The sequence below is a fragment of the Fringilla coelebs genome (assembly GCF_963513975.1).
Source record: "Fringilla coelebs genome assembly, chromosome: 5".
Lineage (NCBI taxonomy): Eukaryota > Metazoa > Chordata > Aves > Passeriformes > Fringillidae > Fringilla > Fringilla coelebs.
In genome coordinates, this window is record NC_140033.1 from 29,969,404 (window position 1) to 29,996,605 (window position 27,202).

General features: G+C 41.1%; 1 protein-coding gene across 1 annotated transcript in view; it reads left to right on the top strand.

The window, feature by feature from the left end:
* The first annotated feature begins 3,681 nt into the window (after positions 1–3,681).
* The window catches only part of ANO6 (anoctamin 6), a 70,548-nt gene continuing 47,027 nt past the window's right edge, over positions 3,682–27,202 (top strand). The window contains exon 1 of the mRNA XM_084206534.1: positions 3,682–3,772. Within this exon, the coding sequence (XP_084062660.1) occupies positions 3,691–3,772 (82 nt within the window). The 5' untranslated portion in view covers positions 3,682–3,690. The remainder of the gene's footprint in view (positions 3,773–27,202) is intronic.

A 27,202-nucleotide genomic window follows, 5' to 3' on the forward strand; every position in this document is an offset into this window, starting at 1 on the left:
TTTATAGTAAAAACTACATAAATCATATTTACCTTTTATCCCCAATACCTTCCACCCTTATTAACAAGTGTACCATCACCACGAACCAATCCACAAGTGCCAACATCACACAGAAGATGGATGACAAGAAGAAGAAAGAAGAACCACAAGACAGGCCCTGATTCCTCCATCTTGTCTCCATAACACCCCTGTACCAAAGCCCTAAAATCTATATTTTCCCCTGTAAATATGTCGTTTCTGCACCATTCAAATCCAAGTGACTCCCATGTCCTCATACACAGGTGGCACATCCCTAGAAGGGTCAAAGTCAAGCCACCAGGTGCTTTTGGCAACATTCCAAGACCTCTGAGTCCCCCAAGGGTTCTCTTGGTAGCTCTGGACATCCAGAGTGATGTGCTGAATTCCCACACCCCTTTGCTACAGGAAGACCCCCTGTATTGTGTCCAGGTGAGTTTTGAGTATCTCCAAGGATGGAGCTCCATGGCACCCTGGTCCTCTGTGTTGTACACAAGTGACCCTGCCCAGACCACCTGAACACTTGCTTGTTGGTTCTTGTAATTGTGTGGATGTGAGAGTATAAAGGAATGCAATCATTGGGAAAAGGACTGTGAGTGGGTTAAGCCAATGTACTTAAAAGATTTGGGAAAATTATATCACCTTCTCTTACCATAGATTCTCACACTGCCTTTTTTACAATAGCTTGTAACAGAGAGAAAAGCACAGACAGTGATAAGTACTGGAAGGATGCAAGACCTGGATTTCTGTAATCTGGATGAGAAAAGCTTCAGAGGCACTAAGGTGATAGTTTTCCACGTGTAATATGTCATTATCAAGAGAGCAACAACCAGTTGTTCTCACAGATGCTGGGAGAAAGACAAGAAGAGAACTTCAAATGCTGCAAAATTATTTTGGCTGTTTATCAACAGGAGTGAAACTGGGGGCCTCATGGACTCCCCACCAGAGAATGTTAAGCACGTGATGGCAAATATTTGTCACCAGTGTCTGGATATGTTCAAACCTGCTGGGGGCTGGACAGCAAGCTTCTGATGCTCAGTGCCAGATTCTGTCAAAGGCCCTGTGACTCAGAGCTCCTGGTGCCAGCCCAGATCCACGCCAGTTAAAGACTTGGTGCCAGAATTTTGTCTCTACTGGGCTAAACAATCTCTTTTACTCTCTTCCTGACCTATATTGTTACAGTTGCTATGAAACCCTTACCCATGGAAGCAATTTTTCCACTGGCTCCATGGACTGTCTGTTTCTCACTACCAGGAAATTTTATTTCTTCAATAAAATTGAATACAGTCATGCTTGAGCTGGGGTGGGGATTAATTAGCCTAACTTTTTTATTTCAGATGACTTTTGAAAAACTTGGCTAGAGTTAACCCAACTGCAATTCTTTGAGTGGATCTTTTGCTATTATCCATCTGACAAAGAGATGGCAGCAGGGTGGTGCTGTTGCATTTTTATCTTCATTTACTTTTTTTTTTAAATCTGTTTTTTAGGAGTAATGAAACTGAGCTTCTGAAGCTTAGGTGTTTTACCAAAACTACACATAGAAATTTTTTCACCTGGTACAAAGTAAAAGAACAAATAGCTATGCATTTTCCAACATAGATGCTTTTCTTGTGAATTTCACACAAAATATTCCCCTTGGTTTTTAAGGTATCTGCAAAACTCGGCTGTAATCTATGAAATTGAACATTTAGGTGTTGAAGGCTGAAGGAAGCCTACAAAATCTTTATGTTCTGTAAACACTGGGAGAAATCTTTATACTGGGAGCAGGAGGTAGATCCTCCTGTATTTTTAGTAGCATCAAGTTAAAAAAAACCCACATTTTGTTAAAGCCTGGTTTTGAAGTGCTCTTTCTTTTTTTAACTTTGCTATTATTGGATTATATTTTCATTCATTAGATGTGAAAATGGGAAGTATGTAACCAAGGTAACAATGATGTCCCTGGAGAGTATCCAAGTGCACAAATCTCACGTCACCATCCTAAACCAAGCTGTACCTTGACTGTAACCTGCCCTCTTCCCATCATTTGTGAAACAAGATCTCACCAGCCAGGACCACATTTTGGGGACAGCCTGCAAGAAAAGGGGGCAGCTGAATATTACACAATACAGGTATGTAAAGATGTTTGTGTGCCAGGCACATCAAAACCATGATGTGTCTGCAAGTGAGTCATCTTGGAGTGAACACCCCTGGCTGGGAGCGATGGAACTCACTCTCTCCCCATAACCTCACGGAGTGTGGCACCTGGCAGGCAGTCACAGCAGTGGGTAAGGCATGTTCTTAGACAGCCAGAGGCAGATTGGATGTGTCACAGGGCAGCACACTAGGGTTCTAACTTATGACACAAAAGAACAAATCATTATCCCCCCATCATATTGCCCTCCTTCTCTGGTTCAGTTCTGTGAGTCTTTCCTAATCTGAGTGAGAAAAATGCACAGTGTCAGATGGTGCAGATAACAATAATACCAGTGAGGCATTGTCAATGGGGCAAAAGCAGTAGCTTCTGTACTGATGGTTTCACTCATGCATTTGCAGACCACTTCTGTCTTTAAGCAGACTATGAGAGAAGGTCTTTGCCAAGCAGAGCTGATTCAAAACTCTGCAATTAAATTTCTGGACTAATTTTTTGCTGAAAGTGCTTGCACTTAGACTTGCTGTAATACCAGGCCCTGCTGTGACTCTAACCACAGCTGACTGACAACAGATAACCATATTAACAAGTGACAAGCTTATCTGACAAATGGCTTTTCATCCAGTTTCTTGTTTGTACTTTAAACATCCTGAGTGCTGTGAGTCATTTTGGTATCAACAATAGACTAGAGAGTTAAAAGAGATTGCTCATAGGGTTTTTACTGCTCTCTGCAGGAAAAAAAGTCTCAAATGGTATCTTGTGCTTCTTATTTTCTCCTTTCCCCAAATATTGCTCCTCCATTTCTTCGATCCATTTTTACAGTCTTATTTCCATTTCTTCCCACTATACCACCTCAGTCCAGTTCCTGTCTGGCCACTCCTCCAGATGTCTTGCAGTTTTAGGAACACTTTACTTCCTCCTGGCACCAACACATGTGAGTAGATCATCTTTAGTGGTAGATATTGATGAGTAGTAGATATTGATGAGCTCTTAAATCCCTTTTTATAAGTACTTCTGCCCCCGCAGTATTCCTGCATAGTGACGATTCTGCATTCCCTGTGTTGCAGAATTCTCCTAGGTTTTGTCTGGAGGCTAAGATGGAGATGAGGACAACCTCTTCCCTGTGAAATAGTCAACAACGAGTTGAATACATTACTAGAGCTCTAGTTTTTCAGGCTTCTTATTCAGTCCTTGAGCATTCCCCCTTCAAATTCCATGACCTTTCCCAAATAACTCTACCATTACTTGTTGCTTTCAAGCTTTTTGCATGCGTAGGCTTCACATTTTCAGCAGTATTTAGCAGTGGTGAGTCCTTCAATGCTTATTTTGACACATTTTTTAAAGACCCAGGGCTTCGGAGGCTCCGCTGGCCGCGGAGCAGGGCCGTGCCCGGCGGGGCGGGGGCGGCTCCTCCTGCCGGGAAGGTGCCGTGGCCGCCCCGCCGCCCGCCCCCCGCCGCCGCTCCGCCCCCGGGGCTGGCCGGGCTCGGGGCGGGCTCGCTCCCCGGCGGCAGGGGAGCGGGCGCGGGGCACCGCAACTTCGGCAAGATGAATGTGGAGAACCAGGATGTGCTGCTGGATCTGGAGGGGGAGGAGGAGGAGGAAGATGATGATAATGATGGGGAGATCGGTGAGTAGGAGGCTGGCGCGGGGAGGGTCCCCCCTGGACAGCGGGCTCATCCCCGGGCGGTGCGGCTCGGCGGGGCTCCAGCCTCGGGCAGTCGGGGAGCGCACCTGGCGGCGGCGCGCCCGGGCTGCGGCCGGGGCCGGGAGCCACTGGCGGACAGCGAGCCCGCACCGCCGCTCGCCTCCTTCCTCGCTAAATCCTCGCTAAAACTACTGAGGATTTTTCCGCGGAAAATACGGGATGTCTTTGTCCCTGCTGGCGGGTGTGCGCCAGGTGTGGTTGCCTTACGGAGCGCCGTGGCGTTGGTCCTGCTTCCCTAGCATCGGCACGGCTCAGTGGGCGAGAAGCACCGAAAACTTTGCCTGTTCCTTTCCCTCTGACCTGCGGGAAACGCGTGAGAGGGGGCAGAAGCAGCGCTTTGCAGGGAGCGCGATGCCGGAGACCTTTGGTGCGGCAGGGATCTCCCAGCACTGGCACAGCCCGTGTCCCGGTGATCTTGGTCCCTACGAAAATACAAACGTGCCATCGCCGCCGGCCGCCCCGGCGCTCGCAGCATCCCTCTTCTCGCCGCGCTGCCTGGCTGGCGTGCCTTGGCTTGACTCCGAGCTAAAGAGAAGGGTGATCACAGAACGGCTGGGATGGAGAGACCTTGAAGATCATCCAGTTCCAGCACAACTGCCGTAGGCAGGGACACCTTCCAGCAGACCGGGTTGCTGATAGCTCCATCCTAGCTAGCCTTAAACACAATCAGGGAAGAGGCATCCACAACTTGTCTGGACAGCCTCTTCCAGTGCCTCGCCATCCTCACATAGAGAAGTTTTTCCTGATATCTAATCTAAACCCACCCTCACTCAGTGACACCACTCCCTCCCTGCAGAACAAAACACCCAACAGAACAAAGTAAAATGTAAGGAGAAAATTGGCAAAGCAAAGAAAGATAATGATTTTGCTGGAGGGGGAAAAAAGGCATATTGTGTCTGCCAGGAAAGCAGACATTAAAATGGACAGAGAGCTTTAAATTCATAGTGTATGTTAGTCTTGTTCCAATGCCAGTAGCCCAGGACAATGACATTGTATTTACTGTGGGAATGAATTCTATTAAAGAATTTCCAGAAAGCAGCCCAAAAGGGGTTGTTTCTCAGCTGGTTTGGACTGAAGGGGCCTGTTCATTTCACTGAAGAGACACAGATTTACTTCAGTTCAGAAGCTGTTTTTCAGCTGCAGTTGCCACGGTATTCTAAAGCTTTTTATTTCTAGTTAACTTGTTAAAATAAATCTAACAAATAAGGAATGCAGGCAAAAGTCAGTTAGAAAAAGCAGTAGAAGGCAGGCAAAAGCAAGTAGAAGCTGGATCTGTAGATATAAATTTCAACAAATAAAAAGGGTTTCTGCTCATTATTTTTCAAAAGGCTGTGAATATTTTTGCTGAAAAGCACATATTTTTGATGATCTTTTTAATATTTGGTCTGAATTTCTGCATTTGTAAAAAATTTTAGTGATATTAACTCTCTCTTTTTCATTGCCTCCAAATATTAATCCGTAATAATGGTAAATACAGCCTGCCACATTTGTTCAGTTAGCTCACTCCAGAAGTGCATAAAGTTTGAGCCTCACCCAATGTCTGTGGAAATCAGGGAATGTCTTTCCTCCAACATTGTTAGCCTTTGTTTCAGATGGGAGTATCCCTTGACTTACAGTAATAGCCCAAAGACAAATCCAGTTTTCCATATGAAGTGCAGCAAAGGTATTGTTTGACTCCACTCCCTGAATTTAAAGGGTGGATCAGCACTGCAGAGTATTAATCAACAGCCGTCTTTTCCATTCTTCACCCCAGAGAACAACTGAATTTTTTCCTACTCATAACTCTTTATCCAGCTTGGGGATAGTTCAGCTCTCAGAGCCAGCAAATCATGAGTTTCATGTACCGTACACAACAGTTGGGAACAACTCATGCTATGTGGCAAAATTGCCTAAAAATTGTGCAGTGATGATTTCATGAGTTGTTAGGCAGAGCCTGTTACACAGCATCTGGCTTTGTCACATTTGCTACTCTGCCTTGCAAAATGCATGTGTAACTGTCTTAAGGTAATCAGGTATAATTACAGGGGAACTATTTTATTAGTCTGACAAATATGTTCATCATCCATTTACCTCCAGTTTTATTTTGCCATTTGCATCTGCATTTTTCCCAAGGACACCATCCCTGGTTCAGGAACTAAGCAGGATTTCTGAACTCTTTCCAGTTCTATTCAAGGTCAATCCAAAGTGTTTATAGCTCATCAGAAAAGCATTATTATGGAATGTCAGAGTTTGCAGTCATGGCACACAAAGGAAGTGATCAGTCTCATTTTGGCATACTGTTGGTTTTGGTTATCATGCTGATGACTAGCAAGCCACTCATGTCAGAAACAGTGTTAGGCAGGCATCCAGAGAAAGAGCTGTACTCAAGTCCCAGTCCACAGGGAGGTACCAGAGCTGCTCTGCCTATTGTACAGAGCTTTGAAACTAATTGTTTGGATCAGAGTTGTACTTAGGGAAGAAAGTCTTGTCCTAAGGTTAGACTTTTTGGCAAGTTGAAACTTCTTCTTTCCAATGCTTAAACAAGACAGACAACTTTTTCATTTGGACTCTGGCTGTTTTCAAGGCGATTTTTACATCAGTGGTTTTTTTTTTTTCCCATAATTTATTCTTTGCCTAGTGCAAACCTCACACCATATCCAAATTGGTTTGCTTGTGTTTGAGGATTTACAGAATATTTGAGTATGGTTTCCAGAAAAATTAACTTGTGCAGACAATATCCAGAGGCATCCATCCTGACTACCCATCTGACAAGAAATACTTTTGTCTTCATAAGGATATGTTAGCAACTTGCTTGCACTTTGTGGTCTTGATTTTACTCAAATATATATCCTATTTGCTTCTTGAGCCTTGAGTCTACATCTTGTCATCTTTTGACACTGCTGCAATAATGACCAGACTATGCTTTATAGATGTGCTTTATAGATGACCAAGAAAAGGATGTTCATATGTCAGCCTTTTTCTTCTCACACCATGAGCTGATGAGGATTCAGGGAGAATCCCAGCTCTTCTTTCTGAGAAGGCTTTCATGTTGTTGTTCACGACACATTTTTAGCAACTACAATAAAAATGTACAAAAGTACTTGTTTATTCAAGCAACATTAATTGTGGAGTCACAGCCTAAGACAACCAGTTTTGTTCAGCCCACTGTAAAAACTAGAGCCCTGCCCCGAGGGGTGATGTTGTAATCCAAATTGTGTAGAGTAGACATAGCTATTCTTCACCTCCTTACTTTTGCTCACTGTGTCCTCTGCTTGTTTCCTCATGGCATGTACTGCATTTAGTCATGCTGCCTGCCCAGAGCTTTTATTTTTTCCCTTTCAATAGCTTCAATAACATGATGTTCCTTGTATGACCCTACAAGTATTACTAAGATTATATGCTGTACTCCAATATTAACATATACCATATCCACTGTGTCCTCCAAATTACTCCGTTTTGCCTTCATGTTTCCGTGAAATGGGCAATTCTCTACAGGAGTCTTCTAAAGGCAATGGAAAGCCTGAACTTTTAAATTCTTTTTCTCAGAAGTATGGCTTTGTCCTGTAATTTGTTAAGTATAATCCTCACCTTTGGAAAATTTCAAAGGGGCCAGATGTAATAATTTTTTAACATGCAAGACTTTATAAGCAGATTCTTTTTAAAAAGTGGTTCTGTTTCTGAATGGGCACTTTCTTCCTTTTCAGTCTGCCTACAGAAGTAGGTAAAACTGCCCCAGTCGTGTCTTTTCACATCCAGTTTTCTTCTCTTTTGCTTCTCATACTTAAAATCAACTTGAATATGATTGGGGCACATTGCAGTTCTCCATTCTCCTGCAGATGGCAATAAACTGAGTGATGAGCTGAGAATCTAGAGTTTCTGCTCCCTGCATTCTGTTTGCGGCACTGTTCTCATGTGTGTGCATCTTGTGCGTGTACGTTCCTGCAGAAACAAGCAGGAGTGTAGACACATGGTCTCAGTTATTCTATTAAATTACTATTGCAGTTACTGTTGGGGCAGTGAGAAACTCTTCCTGGTGAGCTGGGACTTGCAAAGGTTCAGGAAACACTGGTGTGTTACACTGGTCAACATCTAAACTACTTTTCATGCCTTCATGTCCTTTTTCTTATATCTGTTACACTGATGGTTTACCTACATTTTTTTGTCATACTTCATCATTTTTCTCTCCCAAAATTCTGCCACTTCACCTTTGCAGAATCCAGGCCACAGATGAGTATACAATCCAAGCTACACAGTGACATCAACCTTGTCACCAAGTGTGGTTCCACTTGAAAGTACACTGCTGGTACCACTCACTTTTTAAGGCTGATTTAATTATTTTTCTGCAACACTCCTAAAAACCAAATGGTAAGAATATAAATCATTTATTGCAATATAATTACCAGTTTGCCGCTATTTATAATTCATAAATTCTGGAGGAGATCAGAGAATCAGGCAGGAATGTAGGAAATTTACACAACCTTCATACATATATCAAATTTAAATCTATTTTTAAAGGGTTTTTACCATACCTGAATTCACAGTTGTCCATGAAAAACTTCCTGTACTGTGAAAATATTCTTTGTTCCTGTATTTTGAATTTAGCTGCACTGAACATAGGAGTGCATTTTATAGGTAAGTCTACAAACTGTAGCTGGACTTATCTGCCAGTATATTAGCTTGTGCAAATTGCACAACTTTAATAGGAATAGTTTTGTTTCTTTTCCTAAGTAATAAATTTTATGGTGATATTTATCACAAGTCATTCCCTGAAATTTTTCCTCTATTTATGCAAGCCACAATTTCCTTTAAGAGGAAGAATACTCCAGACTGTTATGCTCAACCACAATTCAATATTTTTTAAAACTACTTTTCAAGTGTTACCATTTGTAAAAAAGAAAACTCATGTAATTCAATATGTAGAGAAAAGCCAAAGTTTTGTTACATGGTACAAAACTGCAGCAGTTCTATAATGTTACAGTTACTAAAAGTAATGCAATAAAAAGCTCACCAAAAAAACTGTCCTAATATCAGTTACTTTGTGCTTTAGGCAGAATATGAAAATACAGCTAGAGAACTTGAATTTGAAGACTTTAGAGACTTGGAAGGGAAGATGTATGCATGCCATAACAGATGTTGTGTTTCCACACAAAAGGACCTCTCAAGAGTAATTAGAGAAGAATTACCAATAAGATCTGTTACTGTATGCCTGGGAAATTTTTAGAATCACAGAATGGGTAAGATTGGGAAGGACCACAGTGGGTCACTGATCCAGCCTCCCTGCTCAAGCAGGGTCATCCTAGAACACATTGCACAGGATTATATCCAGATGATTCTTGAATACCTCCCAGTGAGGGAGACTCCACAATCTCTCTGAACAATCTGTTCCAGAGCATGGTCACCTGCACAGTAAAGTTCTTCCTCATATTCAGATGGAACTCCCTGGGCATCAGTTTCTGTCTGTTGCCTTTTGTCCTAGTGCTTGGCACCACCAAGAAAAGCTTGGAAACATCCTCTGGACACCCTCCCTTCAGATACTGACAGACTTTGGTGAGGTCATCCCTCAGTCGTTTCTTCTTGATGCTGAACAGGCACAGCTCCCTCAGCCTTTCCTCATAAGAGAGATGTTCCATTCCCCTGACCATCTGTGTCACCCTCTGTGGGACCCACTCCAGAAGCTCCATGTCTCTCTTGCACTGAGGAGCCCAGAACTGGGCACAGCACTCCAGATGTGCCTCAGCAGGGCTGAGTGGAGGGGCAGGATCACCTCCCTGGACCTGCTGGCAGTGCTCCTCCTAATGCAGCCCAGGATTCCATTGGCCTTCTGGCCACAAGGGCACTGCTGGCTCATGGACAGCTTGTTGTCCACCAGGACCCCCAGGTCCTTCTCCACAGAGCTGCTCCCCAGCAGGTGGGCCCCAAGGCTGTCCTGGTGCAGAGGGTTATTTTTCCTCAGGTGCAGGATCCTGCATTTGCCTTTGCTGAATTTCAAATAGTTCCTCTCTGCCCATCTCTCCAACCTGTTGAAATCCTTCTGCAGAGTTGCACAGACTTCTGGGGTGTCAGCCACTCTTCCCAGCTTTCTGTTGTCCATAAAGTCGTTATGATTCATGCCATTCAATAAAGTTATCATTAAAATCACCCCATCATGCTATTTCCTCATACCTGCCAATTCCTTGGAAATGATGAGTGGCATGCTGTGCACTTAAGATATAGTTTGCCACTAGACATGTGGCAAACCCCAAGGGGAATCTGATATTAAAATGGGTGTTTTCTGCTGTGATTTAAAAAAAAGAACCAAACACATGGGTGCTTTTGTTTTACATGGCATAAATTAAATAGACCCCTCAAAAAAGTCAAATAAAGTAGCATTAGCCTAAGTTTGGGATTAACTGGTGTAGCCAGGAAAAGGGGTTACTGACTGCTGTGCTTTTTCCATAATGCACAAATAATAAAACTAAATATTGTTTGCTTGACATGAGAAAACCTTTAGAGAAGGTGCTTCAGGCCTTAAGCATATGGAACTGCTGCAGTTGTGTGTTTAACAAGATAATTTATTTAACAGAGGGTGAATGTCAAGGAGGACAGCTCTGAAGAGGGTGCCATGGGTTGGTTTATGTGCTGTTCTCATGTTGAGGAAACAAAAGTGAGGGGAGAAATATTATCCAAGTGCTGAGTTCTGTATCCTGATTAATGGAAAGAATCAGATTATTTTCAGTGGGCTGTCACTAGTGCTACAGCACATGTCTTTGGCATGGTCCTTTCTAACAGTTTGAAATATTGCTGTACAAAATATGTATTATTAAACTGATATTTGGTATATTGGTTTTAATATGAAATTTTAAAAATATTCACTAGGGGTTTTTAGGGTTTTCTGCTTCACACTCAGTCTTAGTGAGTGTAGGTGGAACAGTCCTACCTCTGAAGAGAGTGAGTTCGTCTGCTGCATTGGCTGTGAGGAGATGCTGCTCGGACATTGCTGCTGCCTGGTGCTCTGGTTCCAGTCTGATGGGTCTGGAAGTTGAAGTGAAAACTGGAGGCTGTAATGCCACAAACATGTGAAGCAGCACAAACTGGTTTGGCTACAAAAAGTATTCCCACGCACAGCCAGCCCACGGCAGCAGCCTCAATCTCTGTGGCATCCTGGCCTTATCTTGCACTGGGGAGTCTCAGTGCCAGTGTGGTAGGAATGCAAAGCTGCAGAAAAGGACACTGCACACTTTATCTTCTCTCTCTTTGCTGCTCTCTGTGGCAAATGAAAAGTGGCAGTCATGCGCACTGCCACCAAACAATAGATTGGTTTTGGTAGTCAGTCTAAGAATGCAAGTATCTAAGCATAGATCTATTGTCTTTTCCACCCCTCACAATTTACTCAGGCATCCCACATCTCTCTGAAGGCTTTGCGACAGGAGAAGTGTCTTGATTGTATCCCAAGGGAATATACAGACATCTGAAATATATTTTTGCTTAATTCAATGGAATTGCTCTCTTCTTACCTAACCCATTCTCCAGTATTTGATAACAGCAGTAGACAAATAGGCATGGTTCCCTGCAGGGACTTGAGAAATGAGCTTCTGAAGCATCCCTAATGAGTGCCAGATTCAAATTGGAAAATTGATAAAATATATTAAACTGCAAACTGAACTTTTAAGAAGTGTAGTTACAAGTCTGCTGGACCATAAACATTCCTTTCATTGTTTTTGTGACTCATGTGCTAGAAACAGCAGCTTAGTTTCAGAATGTTGTGTAAAGGCACTTCAATTTAGTTTTTACATTAAATACAATTAAAAGAATTTCCAACTAAACCACTATTCATCAACATCATTTTGACATAACTAAAAATTAAAGTTTTGTAAGAACTGCCACCAACAGCAGATTTTTCTTTGCTTTTACTGCTTCCCTTCCTTTCAGTTTTTTTGTAGATGGAATTCATCTGGCCCCATTAATCTGGTTAGTCAGGTTCTCCAGCATTTTTTAGATATGATTTATTATGGGACATTAAATATTTGCATAGGAGACTGCTTACATTACAGTCATCAGAATGAGCTGAGCACCAGTGTTCTGCTGTAGGAAACAGCTACTACCTCTTCTGTGTTCAGGGCTGTTTGAGACCAGCTGCTGCAGCAGGCACCAGCAGGCACCTGGAAAACTGGAGTTCCCATGGTGTGTGTCTGTCCTGCAGGCTTCCAGCATGGGTGGAGGAAGATCACAGAACCAAAGAATGGTTTGGGTTGGAAGGAGCTTTAAAACTCATCTAGTCCAGCCCCATCTGCCATGAGCCCCATCTTCAACTGGATCTGGTTGCTCAGGGCCCCATCCAGTCTGGCCTTTAATGTTTCCAGGGATGGGGCATCAACCACCTCGGGGCAACCTGTTCCAGCGTGTCACCAACCTCATTGTGAAAATCTTGTTCCTTATAAGTAGAATGAGTCTACCTTCTTTTAGCCTAAAACCATCACCCCTTGTCCTGTCTCTAAAAGCCCTGCTAAAAAACCTGTCCCCATCTTGCTTATAGGCCCCCAGTTTGTCCTAAAATGATGCAATAATGTTTTCCCAGAGCCTTCTCTTCAGCCTGAAAGCTCTTGGTTCTTTTTCCACAGCTGCAGCAGAAACCAGTGACCTGTCCCTCTACTAGTTTGGGAAATTACAGTCAGTTAAGGAATCTTCACTGTCTAGGAAGAGTGGGAGAAAGAAGAGCTGCACCTCCTGTGGTGTGGTGATACTAATGGACTTGTATCAGGAGAAGGGGATGAGATTTGTGACTTTTCAGTGGGTGAAATATTGTGGATTCTTTCCTTCCTTTGTGGGAGGACTAAACTAAAAAATGTCATCTGGGTTGCAGATCAGGTTGGAAAGTATGAGAAGTGATTGTAAAATATTGGTGGTGTAGCAACCCCGCTAAAGATGTGGCAACTGGTATTAGTAATCCAAGGGTGTGCTAACACAGTGGAGGAGTTAAAGCCATGACCAAACAGCCTGTGGAGAAGCTGTGGTCTGTTACTCTCATTCAAAAAACCCTGAGAAAAGCATCAGATTTGAGCTTAGGTCAGTGGAGAGACTCATGTAGCATAAAGCAGGGTCTTCACTGTAGGTTCTCATAAAATAAAAGGTGTTGCAGTCATGAAAAGAGTAAGGAAATTGAAATGAAGGCAAAACGTGGTGAGTTCTGGGTACAGACTAAGAAAGGAAGCAATTGAAAGTGAAAGAGGAAGAACTCTTGGCAGTATTCACCAGGGAGGGCTGGCCAGTGCAGCTGTTAAGAAGCAATTGTTTAGTGTGGGTGGTGAGGCACTGGAACGAGTTCCCCAGAGGAGCTGTGAATGCCATCTGCCTGCCTGGGAGTGTCCAGGGCCAGGCTGGATGGAACTTTGAGCAACTGTCTGGTGGAAGGTGTCCCTGTCCATGGCAGGGATTGTGCTGGGAACTAGATGATCTTTAAGGTTCTTGCCAGCCCAAGCCATTCTGTGATTCTATGATTCTGTAATTGCATTCACCTATTTATCTGGTCAGGAACTCATTAAGCAGTGAGTTCACCAGGAAAATAAACTGCAGAAGGGACTAAGATAATATAGCTATGGGTGCAGTGAATTGAAATAATTCATCTGTGCCATTTTCATGTGTTTTTTTGATATATAGTAAAAATTGAAATGCGTTCATTGGTCATTTATACAGCAGGAAAAAAAAATTCTATCTTTATACTCTCAGTTATTTGCAAAAAAATTTCCACTGCTGTGGCACTGCAGTTAGAGATAACGAGAAGGCTGAGGTGATAATCCAGAGGGCTCTAGCAGTGCCAGAGAGTTTTATTAGTTTGTGTGGAATATTAGTAAGATTATTGGTGTTCTTCTTCCATGTTTTTTTCTGTAAGTAGTCTAATGGGGTTTTTACAGGCATTAATGAATAAGGATGAGGTCAAGCAAGGCACATTTTACCCTTCTGAGCAGTCCCTTTGGCTCGAGTGGGAATAGCATCATTTTTGTAAACAATGTTGAAAAAGCAGAATTAGTGCCTAATCGAGGGAATCTCTATTAAATATTTAATCATCTCCATATATGCCAATTTATTCTAGGAAAAATAATTAAATTCATTTAATCATTCTGCTGTCTATAAAATACAAGAAGGAATTTCCCACTAAAGCACAATTTAATCTATAAAGTGATGGTAGTACTTAAGACACAACCCAGCAATCGCTCCTACAATATTTGGTAAGACTTAAACATGTAGTAATTTTTTTTTTAATGGCCTGAAGAATAGAAGAGTCAGTGCTAGAATATATTTTTTAACTTGTTCCTTGCTGATAACTAAGTGAGGAGAGAGAAAGCTTCAAGGGCAATGCAGTCCAGCGAAGGACAGTTCCAGATGTTTTTGTAACTTTATTGGAGTTTACAAAAAAGCAAAGTTCATCTTTCACAGAATCACAGAATAAGCTGATTTGGAAGGGATCCACAAGGATTATTGAGTCCAGCTCTTAGCCCCACACAGGACAGCCCCAAGAATCACACCATGTGGCTGAGAGCATGTTGAAATGGACCCTGCCAGCCTTGGTGCTTGACCACTTCCCTGTAGAGACTGTTCCAGTGCCCAACCACTCTCTGGGTGAAGAACCTTTGCCTAATATCCAACCTAAACATCCCCTGGCACAACTTCAGGCCATTCCCTCAGTCCTGTCACTGGTCACCACAGTAAAATCTGAGGACTCCTTTAATTGCTAAAGCTACAAAGTATTTCCTGATTAGGAAACAAAAGTACAGTTTGTTTCTAAACTCTGGGTCCAACACCCGGAATGCTTGCAGGCAGAGTCTTTGCACCTACACACAAGTTAAAAAGTACAAATCTAGGTTTTCACTTAATATTTTTTAAAGTAATTAAAAGTATCTTTTGGGGACCCTCCTGTAAATGCACTAACATCTGAGTGTGGGAAATACTTTAAAGCGAACATGCTGAGAATCTTGTTACAGAAATTCAAATATAGCTCCTTTGAGACATGTAAATTTAATAGCAGTGGGTATAATTTTATAAATCTATCTCAAGATTTCTAATTAGACAGTTCATTGATCCATAGGCATTGAAGGCTGACCAAACAGCCATCTGCAATTACAATTGTGTTAATCATGTCAGCTCCCAACGAAAAGGCTCCATAGCTGCTGCCTGGAGATTTGGCACTGTTGAGGAACACCAAAGCATCAGCTTGGCAGCTGAAAATTTGGAGCTGGGGACAACTGCTGTGTGAGGACTGCCCTCCTGTAAAACACAGAAGGCAAGGTATGCTAGTTCCCTCTGTAAAGGTAGTAATTTTGACTAGTAGTATGATTGAGGTTGATCTTGGCAAATTTGTCTCATGACAAAAGCAGAAGTAGCTTGTTTTTATATTTCCTGCTTCAGGACAGCTGTTTTGTTTTAGTTGATCTGGGATAAAAAACAAACAAACAAAAATAAATTACGTTATTTTAAGGAATGAAGAAAACACCTGCTGATTCAAGAAGGCCCTTGGGGACCCTCAGCACTGGAGGAGGTATAAAAGCAGACTTTTGACCAGAGGCCAAACTCAACAGTCCTCTCCAAAGCGTTCTGTCACAGTCCTACAGGGAGTCAGCCTTCGGAGTATATGCATGTGTATCATGGTTCTGGGCATGCATGGGACCTAGGCAGGGGAGGGAGAGTGTTCTCACAGAAACAGCTTGTGCTGCTTCTTGGTTTCATCCTTTCTACTTCTTAAAATATTGGCTGTACTGTGCTTTAGCAGCTGCTTTAAATAAGATCTCACTAACTGCTCTGGAATTACTCGGGGAAAGAAAACATAAAACCAATGATATTTTATGGCATTTGGGCTCAAGTTTGGACTCAACCTTTTGATAGGTGTTACACTGCCACCATTCCATGTACTTGTCTCAGGCTGTGGTAGGAATACTGATTTTTAAACGATTACCTGCAGCCTGCTCCTGCTCACACAACAGCGTAAACTTCTGAGGTAGCAGGCTGCTGCTCCTTTCTATGTTCCAGTCCATGGAGGGAAGGACTACAAGCCAAACATGTGAACATAAACATGAAAATGATTCTTTTGAGATTAGTGGATCCAGCAGCATCTATGAAGTTATCTAAGTGTGTAAATGTTGCAGTCTTAGTCCCCAGAGCCTGGGGGTAGCTGTTCAGTAGGTGTTTTTCAGTGTGGGGTTTTTTCAGTTGTTTATTTTCCAAAATGTTTCATGATGAAAGCATAAATAATAATAATACTCCATTTATCATTTGTGCTTTGGTTGTTTTATTTTAATTTGTTTCTTCAGAATGGAGAAGAGTTTAATGAAATGCTTTAGGGATAGATGTTTATCCTGTGCTCTAAGATCAAATGTGTCCATCAGAAGAGCTTCTGCATCTCTCACTGTGTATAGTTCACCAATCAAACCCCTTAACCATTTGTCTCATCAGAATGTTCCTCAGGAACACCTTGCATGCAAAAATAAACATTAGAGAAATCCTGTTTGCTTTCATGAGGAGTCTTTCTGTTCTTTTCCATATCCATCACTGTCTTCTTTGCCGTTTTCTTGTGCCACCTTTAGGGCCAGTCATTCTCTTGGCATTCAGAATGCCTGGTTTGAGTCCATATGACCAGATCTGGCTCAGGCAGAAGAGAAATGTCCCTTACAAGTGGCATAGGATGTTCTTCAGGTCCAGACTGAACAGCTGAAGTGCCAGCCTGGAGCAAGCAGGGATAGAGGAGTCATTCCATGATTTCATGTTTCTGTTTTTCTCCAGTTTACTGATACTAAAACTAAACTAAAATCTGGGGGTAAAATCCTCTGGTTTGTGTTCAGGGACCAGAGTGGATGACTTTGCTGGGATCACTGGATGACTAGAACCTTCTAGTCTTACAGTCTAGGAGCTGGATCCACACATTTTAAAAGGTCGTTTTTCTCACCTTTGACACAAAAAACAGAATCTGCAGTAAAGCCTCTTAAAAAACAGAACAAATCTCAGCATATTGATATCAAGGAATAATGACTAACCTCCTAACAGCCCATCACACTTGCATTTTCCCTACTGTAGTAACGAGATGCGTAAGCATTCTAAACTCTGCTTAAATGAAAAACAACTCTCTCGAGGCTGCTGGCTGGGTTTTGGTTTTATTTCATTGGAAAACTGATTTTTTACATTTTCTCCCTTCCAGAGTTTGGAAGAAATGGATTAGAATCTCAGTGGAAATGAGTTTGTGAAGAGGGTATCGCTGGGTCTCTCAGCACTGGTCTCTCTCATGGAGATCTGTAATGTTGTACAAAATGAGCAAAGCCTGTGGCTGTTCCTGTGTTACTGCCATCTGGTATGTTCATAACATCGTAAAACACTTTAGCAGGATTCTTTACAGACACCAGAGTAAAATGTCTTTCCCTGCTTTCCAAAACAAAGCATGCATTTCCTCGTCTGTGGGCTTTTTTTAAGATTTCCTGGAATTACACTGAGGTGTAGGTGAGATAGGAGGAAAGGAAGGGTTTGGCTTTTTCCTCCTTATTATTCCTGCTGCTTGGTTTTGTTATAGTTGAATGGTGTCTGAGATTCAATGCTAGTCATTTTACATCAGGATCATTACAGCATTGTCCTGAGCTCTGTTAGCTCCCTCCTGAGATACACTATCAAAATACACATATTTTTATTCTCTGTGCCGAGCAAAAGGAGACTTGTATTTTTAAATTCATGAGTACTCTACTGATAAGTTCTTAGAGAGAATTTACTCAATCTAGGATGGCTAATCTTCTGTGAAGGAGCAGCAATTGCTAGAGAAATCTAGAAATGGCTCTTTATGCTAGACTATCATGTGCTTACTCTGCTGGGTCTAAAGCTTTCCTGCTGTTCCCACTCTGAAAGGCTTGTTCACAATGGTGGTGGGTGACCATACTGAAATCTGAACTATGACTCTACCCAGGAAATAATCCTTCTATATTGGTGGCTCATAAGCACAAATCTTAAGCTAGGTACTTTATACTTTATTAACATTGTTGCACATCAAGCAATCGAACAGCTCTCCCATGGTCCCATGGTCAGCAGCGTTCTTACATTTTCTCAGCTGTCTTTGGCTTCTCCCTCAGAGCTTGTTGTACTGTGTAATGTATCTGAGAATATTTCTAATGTGCCATTTCATGGGTAGGTGATTATAAACCTGCTGCTCCTCACTCATCCCAGAGCCAAGACGTACAAGAAGCAGCTGCAGGCTCAAAAGCATTTAAGATGATTGAAAAAAAATGTACTACTTCTGTCTGATTCTGTACATGGGAGCTTCCCTGCCTCTGTGCCCTCATGTTGCACTTTGGAACACTGAATGGTGGTTTTGACCCAAAGCACCGTTGGATTCTCTTGGGGCCAGGAGGCTGGGCTGGGTGGGCCACTGACCTTGTGTAAAACGAGTGAACAGCCTGAAACTGCTGAAAAGGTGCAGTAAGAACTGCACAGAAGGCAAGGGGTAGGCCAGTGACACTGCTGTGACATAAAGCTGGGGTCTGGGAGCTGGCACTCTGCCCAAGGACAAAGGCCAGCAGCTAGAGCAGAGCCCTGCAGCTGGATGACCACAAGGCAGTAGTGTGTTTCACTCCTCATCTGACAAAAAGGACAAGCCACCAGCTGGGGTTACAAACCAGATGACAGACCATCCATCCCAACAAGAGGCTGATTGCAGCCAAAGGCATGGCTTGATGGTGACATTAGCTCAGAAAGTTAATTGTCAACCCTAATGTCAATTGTCACCATTAACCATTACTTGGTCTGGTAAATGTGCAGTGGTTGATCTGTCCATTCAGTCACCTAAATCTGGGGGCTCTTAACCAGTGACTAAAATGACCAGGACCTTCAGCATACCATTCTCTCTCCAGAGGAATCTTCTTCATTTTTTTCTGTCCTTGTCTTGTTAGAGGACTGTAAGGGCTGTTGGGATGCTACATACTTCTATTTCCATGTTTTCAAAGTCCAGGGTGTCGCGGTGAGGGAAGTCTTGGGACTCTTAATGTAAGAATCAGCAAGCTCCAACTTTATTGATGAGCACCAGACTTTTATACACAACAAGTAATAAGTTCATGCATATTCTGTAAGCCATACAATCTATTGGTTATACTACAATATCAGCTCTTCCTCATTCTTGAGAAATTAGGTTTCTACTTCTCACGTCTCATCCTCATTACTGTTATCGTACTACTGCTACACTCAAGGACACAGTTTCTTGCAGGTGCAGAAACTCAGATTAGCTGGGTTTGGTACTTTCCCAGTCCTTCCTTGGTCAGCTAACAAAAGTATGTCAGAGTGACCTCTACCCTGTAACCATTCCTCTACACCAGGGAAAAATTTTTGTGTTCTCTCTGGAGCTTGCTTTTATTGCCTTCACATTTTCCAAATGTATTTCTGTATAAATTTGTTGAGTTGGTATTTTCATATGCATTCATTTTTTATTTTTAGTTGAAGAGTGGACTTTTCAATGCCAGGCAGAGGGAGCATATTCTTATTTTCCAGCAGACTGCCCACACTAAGAGTAGTAATAAGAGTAATAAGAGTATTAGAAAGCTGTGTGCACACATGCATCCTTCTTGTTAATGCCTCTTTTCCCAGAAAGGAACTTAGAAACCTCTGTGTCTTCAAAGCCACAGAGTCTGTGCTATGTGATCTTCTGTCTGGCCCAAAGCTATCAGACCTTACCAGCTGTAGTTAATGAGCATCACGAGTTGAATTTTCAGCAGAAACCAGAATTTTTATTCATAGTGATTGTAATAAGCTAAAACAACCATACAGGTTGGTTGTGGGTTTTTTCCATCATGGTACTGAATTTACACTAATTACATTATTCTGAACTGACTTTTGAACCTTAATAAATTTGATCCATGAGAAAAAGTGTCTATAGTTACTGTGATTACTTTTCTTGCAGTGCATTTTGAGATTACTCTGCAGCAGCACAGAGTGCTGGTACATATGGACCACTAATCAAATTGCCTGATTAGGTGAAATTGTAGACTTTCAGCAAAGTTTCCTCATGCCAATTGCAGCAATAATTATTACATCATTTCTGCTCAGGGGAATAACTCAAATGCTTCAAATATAATTTCATTTCTAAACTGACTGTATAATTAGATAATACAGTATAGCCAGTAGTAATCTTTCTCTGTATTTAAATGCAAATTTTACCAGTTACCAGCAGGAGCCATAGTGTCCCTAATTGGTTGCAGCTAATAATATATTATGACTAAAAAATGTTAACATTAAGGCTATGAAGTCAAGCACTTAGAAGTAAGGCAGTGTGAGCATTAGTATTGCCCAGACAACTTCCATTTCCCTGCCATTTGTTTAAATGCAAGTTACAGTGTTTATGTACACAATCATTGTTCTTTTTTCCCTCTTAAGCCTACTGCCTCATTGAGTAAACTGGTAGTAATTGCAGATTTCTTTTTATCTTCCTCATAAACCTGGAGCATGGCTCCAGGTCTTGTTTAACTCAATTTATCCAAGCATTGCATAGAACATTTTCATTCGTTTCATCCTCTGTGTTTCTATGGTGCTTTTGCCACACCTGAACACTATATCCATTAGGGATGTGAGTGTCAGGTTGCCTAACTCATGTTTTGAGGGAGTCATGGAGTTTTAGGAACCCAGGCCCTTTTCACAGGAATGTAGGATGCTGAAGTGATTACTGAGATGTGGGGAAGGTAAAACACATCTGAATAGATTGTGCAAGCACAAGATGCTGACCAGAGAGATCCATATTGCACTGGCAGGAATCCAGTGCAATTGCAATGGTAGGAATGCATCTTCTGCAGGGCCACAAGAAAATAATTCATTTTCAACCACTTTTGTACATTCAGATCTTAATCCCATTCTGTGTTTATAGTTGAATAACTCCCTGCTTTTCTTACAAAGTTATCTAAAAATGCTCACCAATGACAAAAGCTTTGGGACACATTTTTCAGAAACAAGAACATTTTCCAATTTTGCTATTACAAATACCCTACCACACTTCATCACAGAACAATCATAGAACAGTTTGGGTTGGAAGGAACCTTAAAGACCATCTTATTCCAACCCCTCTGCCATGGGCAGGGACATCTTCCAGTGGACCTGGTCGCTCAGAGCTCCATCTATCTTGGCCTCGGACACAACCAGGGATGGGACATCCACAGCTTCTCTGCGGAACCCGTTCCAGTGTCTCACCACCTTCACAGCAGAGGGTTTTTTCCTAGAATGTGATCTTCAGTTGGAAGCCATTCCCCCTTGTCTTATCTTGTCACTACAAGCTGTTGTAAATGGTGGCTCTCAGTGACAAATGCCCAGCTGTGCTGTAGAAGTGCTGAGCTCCCTGGCAGGAGCACCCTGGGCAGTTGGCTGGAAAACTCTGCTGAGAAAAGCTGGGCCAAACCTTGCTTGAGCAGCTTGCTCAGTGCCACATGTATCACATCCTGAAGCAGGGACACAGGCCCCTTCTCTGAGCCTCTATGCAAATTCTTTGACAAAGAGATAAACTTTCTTCTTTCAATCTTCCAACAGCCCTATATACTATCTGTCTTTTACAAAAATTACTTAAAGTTCTAGACAGACAAGTTTTACTTAGCCAAACCTGGAGTCATCACCATTGCAGCCCCATCTTGTATACAAAAGAAGGTAGGTAGGGTCCTGAAGAAAAAAGTTTGGGGTTTATACTGAAAAGTTATTTTCTATGCCTTGAAATCTGCTAACATCTCCTGTGCTAGATCAAGTGGTGTTACTCTGTACCTTTCACCTTTTTTGAAGTCACAAAAAATTCTGAAACAGAAAAACCAGGATCCAGCCCTTTCTTTTGTGTCTTTGAAATGAGGATCTGCAATGACAAACAGTCTTCGACCAGAATTATTTCAGTGTTCATGAGTTTGAGTTTGGAGTCTTGTTGATCTGCTTGCTTGCCACATCTCTCTATAAATTTCTTTTTCAGAAGAACCCTGAAAAGCAGTTTCTACCATTAGGGCCATATTAACCAAAGAGGAATGATTGCAGTTACTCATTTAATTCATGGGTTGTAGTATGTAGCAACCTGAATTTTTATTTTAAAGGCTCTCTGAGAGAAATAAGTTTTTCTTGTTTATTGGTTAAGTAGCTAAGGCAGTAAACCCCTTGTGTTCTACTGCATAATGACATTTCAGAAGGCACCACAGGGCCTGTACCCAGTCTGGACCCTGGCTATCCCCAGGAAATTACCCACAGTGCATGACAGCAAGGCAGGAAATTCCTGTTAGCCAGCAGTTGCAAAATCATTATTTCAGTTTGCACTTCTGGAACTGAATGTTTTCATTACTCCCAAATCCTGCTTTAGGGGCATACATCTCTTCTTTAATTCTATAGACACACATTAATTTCAGCAAGTATATAGCTCAATGCACACTTTCTTTGATTTTCCATATGTTGTTGAATAATTTCTTTCTAATCTACTAGATAATTCCTATTTATTCTAAACTTGTATATAGATTTATCTTGGTGGTAAGTAGAGTTAATATACCATAGAGAAAAACATGTTTATTAGTTGACTTAAAGATGCTGCATGCTTTTTTAAAAGTGCATTTATGAAACATTTTGTATTTAAAATAATTTATTAATCAAGAGAAATGTTAACTATAGTAATGAAATTGATGTATCAGTTAATGAAATTAATTGATTCATTCTGGTGACTAAGGGCCATACGCTATGGTTGATACAATTTGGCTTAAAAACTCTTAATCTGCTTGGGCATTTTGGAATACATCTGCAAGAATTTATATGTAACTTTAAATGCCTACTATGTTCTGCAAATCTGTCCTAATGCCCTTTGGGTTCTTAAAACTTCTATCTCACCCTTTGCAACCTGGATTTTATTTACTGCAACAGGAAAAAAATGCAGCCAGTTCTTCTTGATCCCTTTTTCAGACTAAAACAGATTATTCCAAGTAAAGAAATTTTTCTCTCAGAACTTTCTAGCAGAGCTAGAAGTCAAAGTCTTCTGTATGCTGGTGCTGAATTCAGTGACCCAGCTGATCCCTTATGTCTTATGTTCTTAATGTGACTGAGATAATTTTTTCTCAACTCTAAGAAAGAGAGAAACTAAGAACTTTTATTTTTGACAGCAAGGATTATAATGTTTTCATTATTGTAAAAATGAAAGAAATGAAATACATATGCATGTAAGTATGCCTCAGTTTGTAGGAGTGTGACAGAATCAATCATGAAACAGTCTCATTTGGCAGTCAACGTTACAGTAGTTTTCTACCTAATTCCAAATATAATTAAACCAAAGCAGCCCTTAATTGAAAAATTTAAGAAGGCTTGTTTGTTGCATCATTTTAATATATTTAAGTTATTTACTCGATTATAAGAGATATGTGTGGAGAAGAGAAAATCATTCAAGCCCATAGTCTAACTTGAGATTAATGCCTGAAAAGTTTATCAGTCTGATGCCTGCTGACTTAATCACTTTATTCCATTCCTTTATACTTTGACAAAGAGAGCCATGTGTTTGCCATGCATACAATCAGTTTACAGCTGAAAAGCATATCAAATATTGTTTAAAATTATAGCAGGTAGATGTGCTAATACATTCTAAAACCAAAGGTCGTTTACCTTTAAATTGCCTATTGACAGATGATAGCCAAAATAATTCTTTCTGACAGCCATTTCAGCTGAACATGGGTAAACTGTTTAGCTTGAGAACAAACATTTGGAATATTCTAATTAGCAACTGAATTTCTGCAGTGATTTACAGTCAGCTGGAGTCGGATGTGGATACTGGATGAAGCCAGGTTGGTTCTGGCGTGCACTGCAGCAGTGAGAAACAGGAGCCAGATTTGGCCTTTCAGCAGATTACTCTGAATTCACAGAATTGTAACTAAAACATCACTGGCCCAGTGTTTTGTTTTTGAAACTGAGGTTGGGGATAGTCCAGGTCTCACTGAAGTGTTTTAGGAATTTTGCCACAGATTTTGGGCAGTTGGCCCTCTTTGAGTTCTGAACACATAAGAACTGTTTTACAATTACTGAGCCCCCTAAACATTTCAATTCAGTGTCTCTTAAATATTTAGGTACTGCTATCAGCAGAATCATTTCCACAAAGTCAAATTTCTTGGTTTTACAACTGCCTGCTATTTATTATTTTTGGTGAACTACAGCGACTCAGACTTGCAATGCCCTCTATTATATAGCCAACTGAATGTTTTCCTGTTCAGGGTTAGCCATGAAAGAGCATTTATTTTTTAAAGTCATTCCACATGTTCCCATCCTTTGTTTGCACAGCTGTAAAAGAAGATAACTTAATGGAAAGAATAGTCTTTCAAACAAGAAAGAATCATCTTCTAAGACAGCCATTTCAGTTCCTTTGTGCTCCAGCAGCCCCTATAGCTTCATAATTAGGTTTCCTTGGGCTTCTGAAATGAAAATCAATGTTTTCCTTATTATGTGGCATAGATTAGGTTTTTGGGTTGATGATACCTGCAGATCTGCTCTATGTGAGTGCACAAAGTACGTAATTTATTGACAGCTGGAATGCCATTTTGGCATTGCTACATTTTAACATTACTAATTGTCACCGTGTTTCTCACGTGCTGTAAGACTGCTGGTGACCCTAAGTGAACAAGACTTTCACATGGAAGGCAGCTGTTAGATCTCTTATTAATGATAATGTAAATGATAAGTTATAAACCATAGTTTGATATAAAAATAATTCAATTTCTCTTCAAAGACATATTTTTTTCTGAAAGTGAAGACTGTCAGGGTTTAGTAGCACGATTTTATATTTGTTGTTGAATAATTTATTTCTAAGAAATCATCAAATCATTCTTCAATGAGGTCTACAGGTATGAAATAAAACTAATTTAAACACATTCTAATCACAGAACTTAGCAGAATGAATGCTACTAAATGCAAGTGAATAGTATTTGGTGGAATGGGGTGAAACCATTGATACTTTTGTAGTGACTGCTCTCATATGTGCATGGAGAAAATATTATAGCCCAGAGAACTGCTAGTCAGGAAAAATCAGCATCTGGATCTTCTTGTCTATCCCAGCACATGGGAACAATCTGACTCCATCCAGTTCTTTGAGCTTCACTGTGGTAAACATGATATGACCTTTTAATTTGATTTTCATTAGAACACATAGACTTTACTAATCACCTTTTTTTTCTTTTCTAATGTGGTGACAGTGCTGTCAAATGCATCAGGAAATGTGTCAATTCAGATAAAAATTACATGTAAATATTTCCTGATATTTTCCATCAGCGGCGTATTTTGTTATTATACTAATTTTCTTTGCAATCTATTTGAGGCCTGAGCGACCTGAGCGTGTCTAATTGTGTACATAATGTTCACACATTTCTGTGTGCAGTGAATGTTGCTGCCTCAGGCACAGCTGTGCGAGGGCAGGGCTGTGAGGAAGCTTGAATGGGGGTTTGAAGTATCATCTACTCAGTTCTCCTTCAGCAAATGCTGCTGCCCATCCCTGCCCTGCTGCATTCCCGCCTGCTGCTCTGTGCGTGCAGCCAGGTACTGCAGACCAGTTGCTGTGCCCCAGCACTGTGGTCTGGCTTTGCAACCTCTCATTTTCTGTAACCACACTGTAAGCTTCCCTTTTTGGGGAGCAGGAACTCCATGCTGCAGGCAAGTGCCGCTGAGGGGCTGAGCAGATGTTCTTGAGCACATTGGTTTTGTACTTAGGAAGGCACAGTGTTCTATTAACTTATTTTCCTCCCTGCAAGAAGAGGATTTGGGACTTAGACTATTTAAAAATTCTGTGAGAGAGCACTCTCACCAATCTCTGTGGGAACTGAGAGGTGATGTGATCTCCATAGCAAAGCAGCAAAGCCTGGGGATTGCAGATGTCGCTTCCTGGCTTTGCATTCTTGGTTGCTCATGAGGTGTTCAGTGCCAGGGCTGAGATCTTGTCCTTAACAATATCTCACAGGCTTGCTAGATACCAGGTACTGTGAGTTTAGTGCTGTAAAATCTTCTTGACTTCTCAGAATAATTTGGTGCCTACTAATTTGGGTTAATGCAGGTTATTTACAAGCCAAAAGAGTGCTGCAGCTCTTTTTCACTTCTGACTGTTTTCATTTGAGAGGAAATCAATGATAACAAATACATAGAATTTCCTTGTCACAAAAAGATTGGCATCTTCAGGCATGTTTGACGATGTCCTTGTTACAAAGCCAAGCCCAGTGGTCTTTTCAAACATCAGCTTATCCAACATTTTTGTGGTTTTCTTGTCATTAAATTTTTTTGGACAGCATCTTTTTTCACTTCTGGATACTGCTTTTTTTTTTTTTTCATTCTCAGTCCTCTTTAATTTACAGATTAAAAAAACCTTTCATCCCTACCGCATGTGCTTTGGACAGCTTCCATGATTTTGCTATTCAGATCCCAAGGAAAAGTTTATTTCTTTGTATTTAAAATTTATTTCTTTATTTATATTTAAAGTTTATTTCTTTATATTTAATTCTTCCTTATAGTTCTTACAAAGGAAGAGCAGCTTACATGTCTATCAGTAGGCCATAGCCTCTCTCTATAGCAATAGGTAGAGATTGCTAGTAGAAATGTTCACTAAAGCCTTTAAATTTGAATTATGCAACGAGAAATCACTGAACTTACAAAACCACCCACTGTCAGTATCAATTAACTAATGAAAAGACTGGAAATTTTGCGTTGGCTATCAAGAAATTTTTTTGTGTCTTTATTCGAACCAGTCAGAAATTCTGGGTCACCTGTGAAAAAGCAAGGCTGTAGAGAAAATTCATTTAAAAAAATCACTGATAGAATAAACAGCACGATTCATCTCCCATGGCCTGGCCAAAAGAATGGGACACACATAGGTTATATAAAAAAGAATGGGACACACATAGGTTATAAAAAAGTAGTGTGGGATTAACATGGACTACTTGGCACTTCTGCATAGGCATGTTTGAGGGAAGGTGTGAGGTGTTGACAGCTCACTTCAGTGTCCTGCATTGAAGGACAATCTCCGGGCAGCTGGAAATACCACTGACATTGGCAGCTCAAATACCACCAAGATGTTCTTGTAAAATAGTTTGCACATTTTCAGTACTTAAAATTTTTACAACATCTTTTGAGAGGATTACATCAAAGGCCAATTGGTATCATTGAGCAGACACTCTATGACTACAATAGAAAGAAATTAGGTTAAGTGTTCTGACAAAAGCATATGTTGTTGGATTGCTTGAAGACAGAATTTGATGTATCTGTCAATTAAAATCAGAGTATGCTGGCACAAAGCCAGTAGATTTCTTTGTTCCCTTGAACCTCCTTTGCTTTAATTGGCTGGTTGATGGAACACAAACATCTAGCCTTGATGTACTGCAACTCAGATATTAACAGGAGTGATAACATTTCTGAAGATATGAGTAAGAAGAA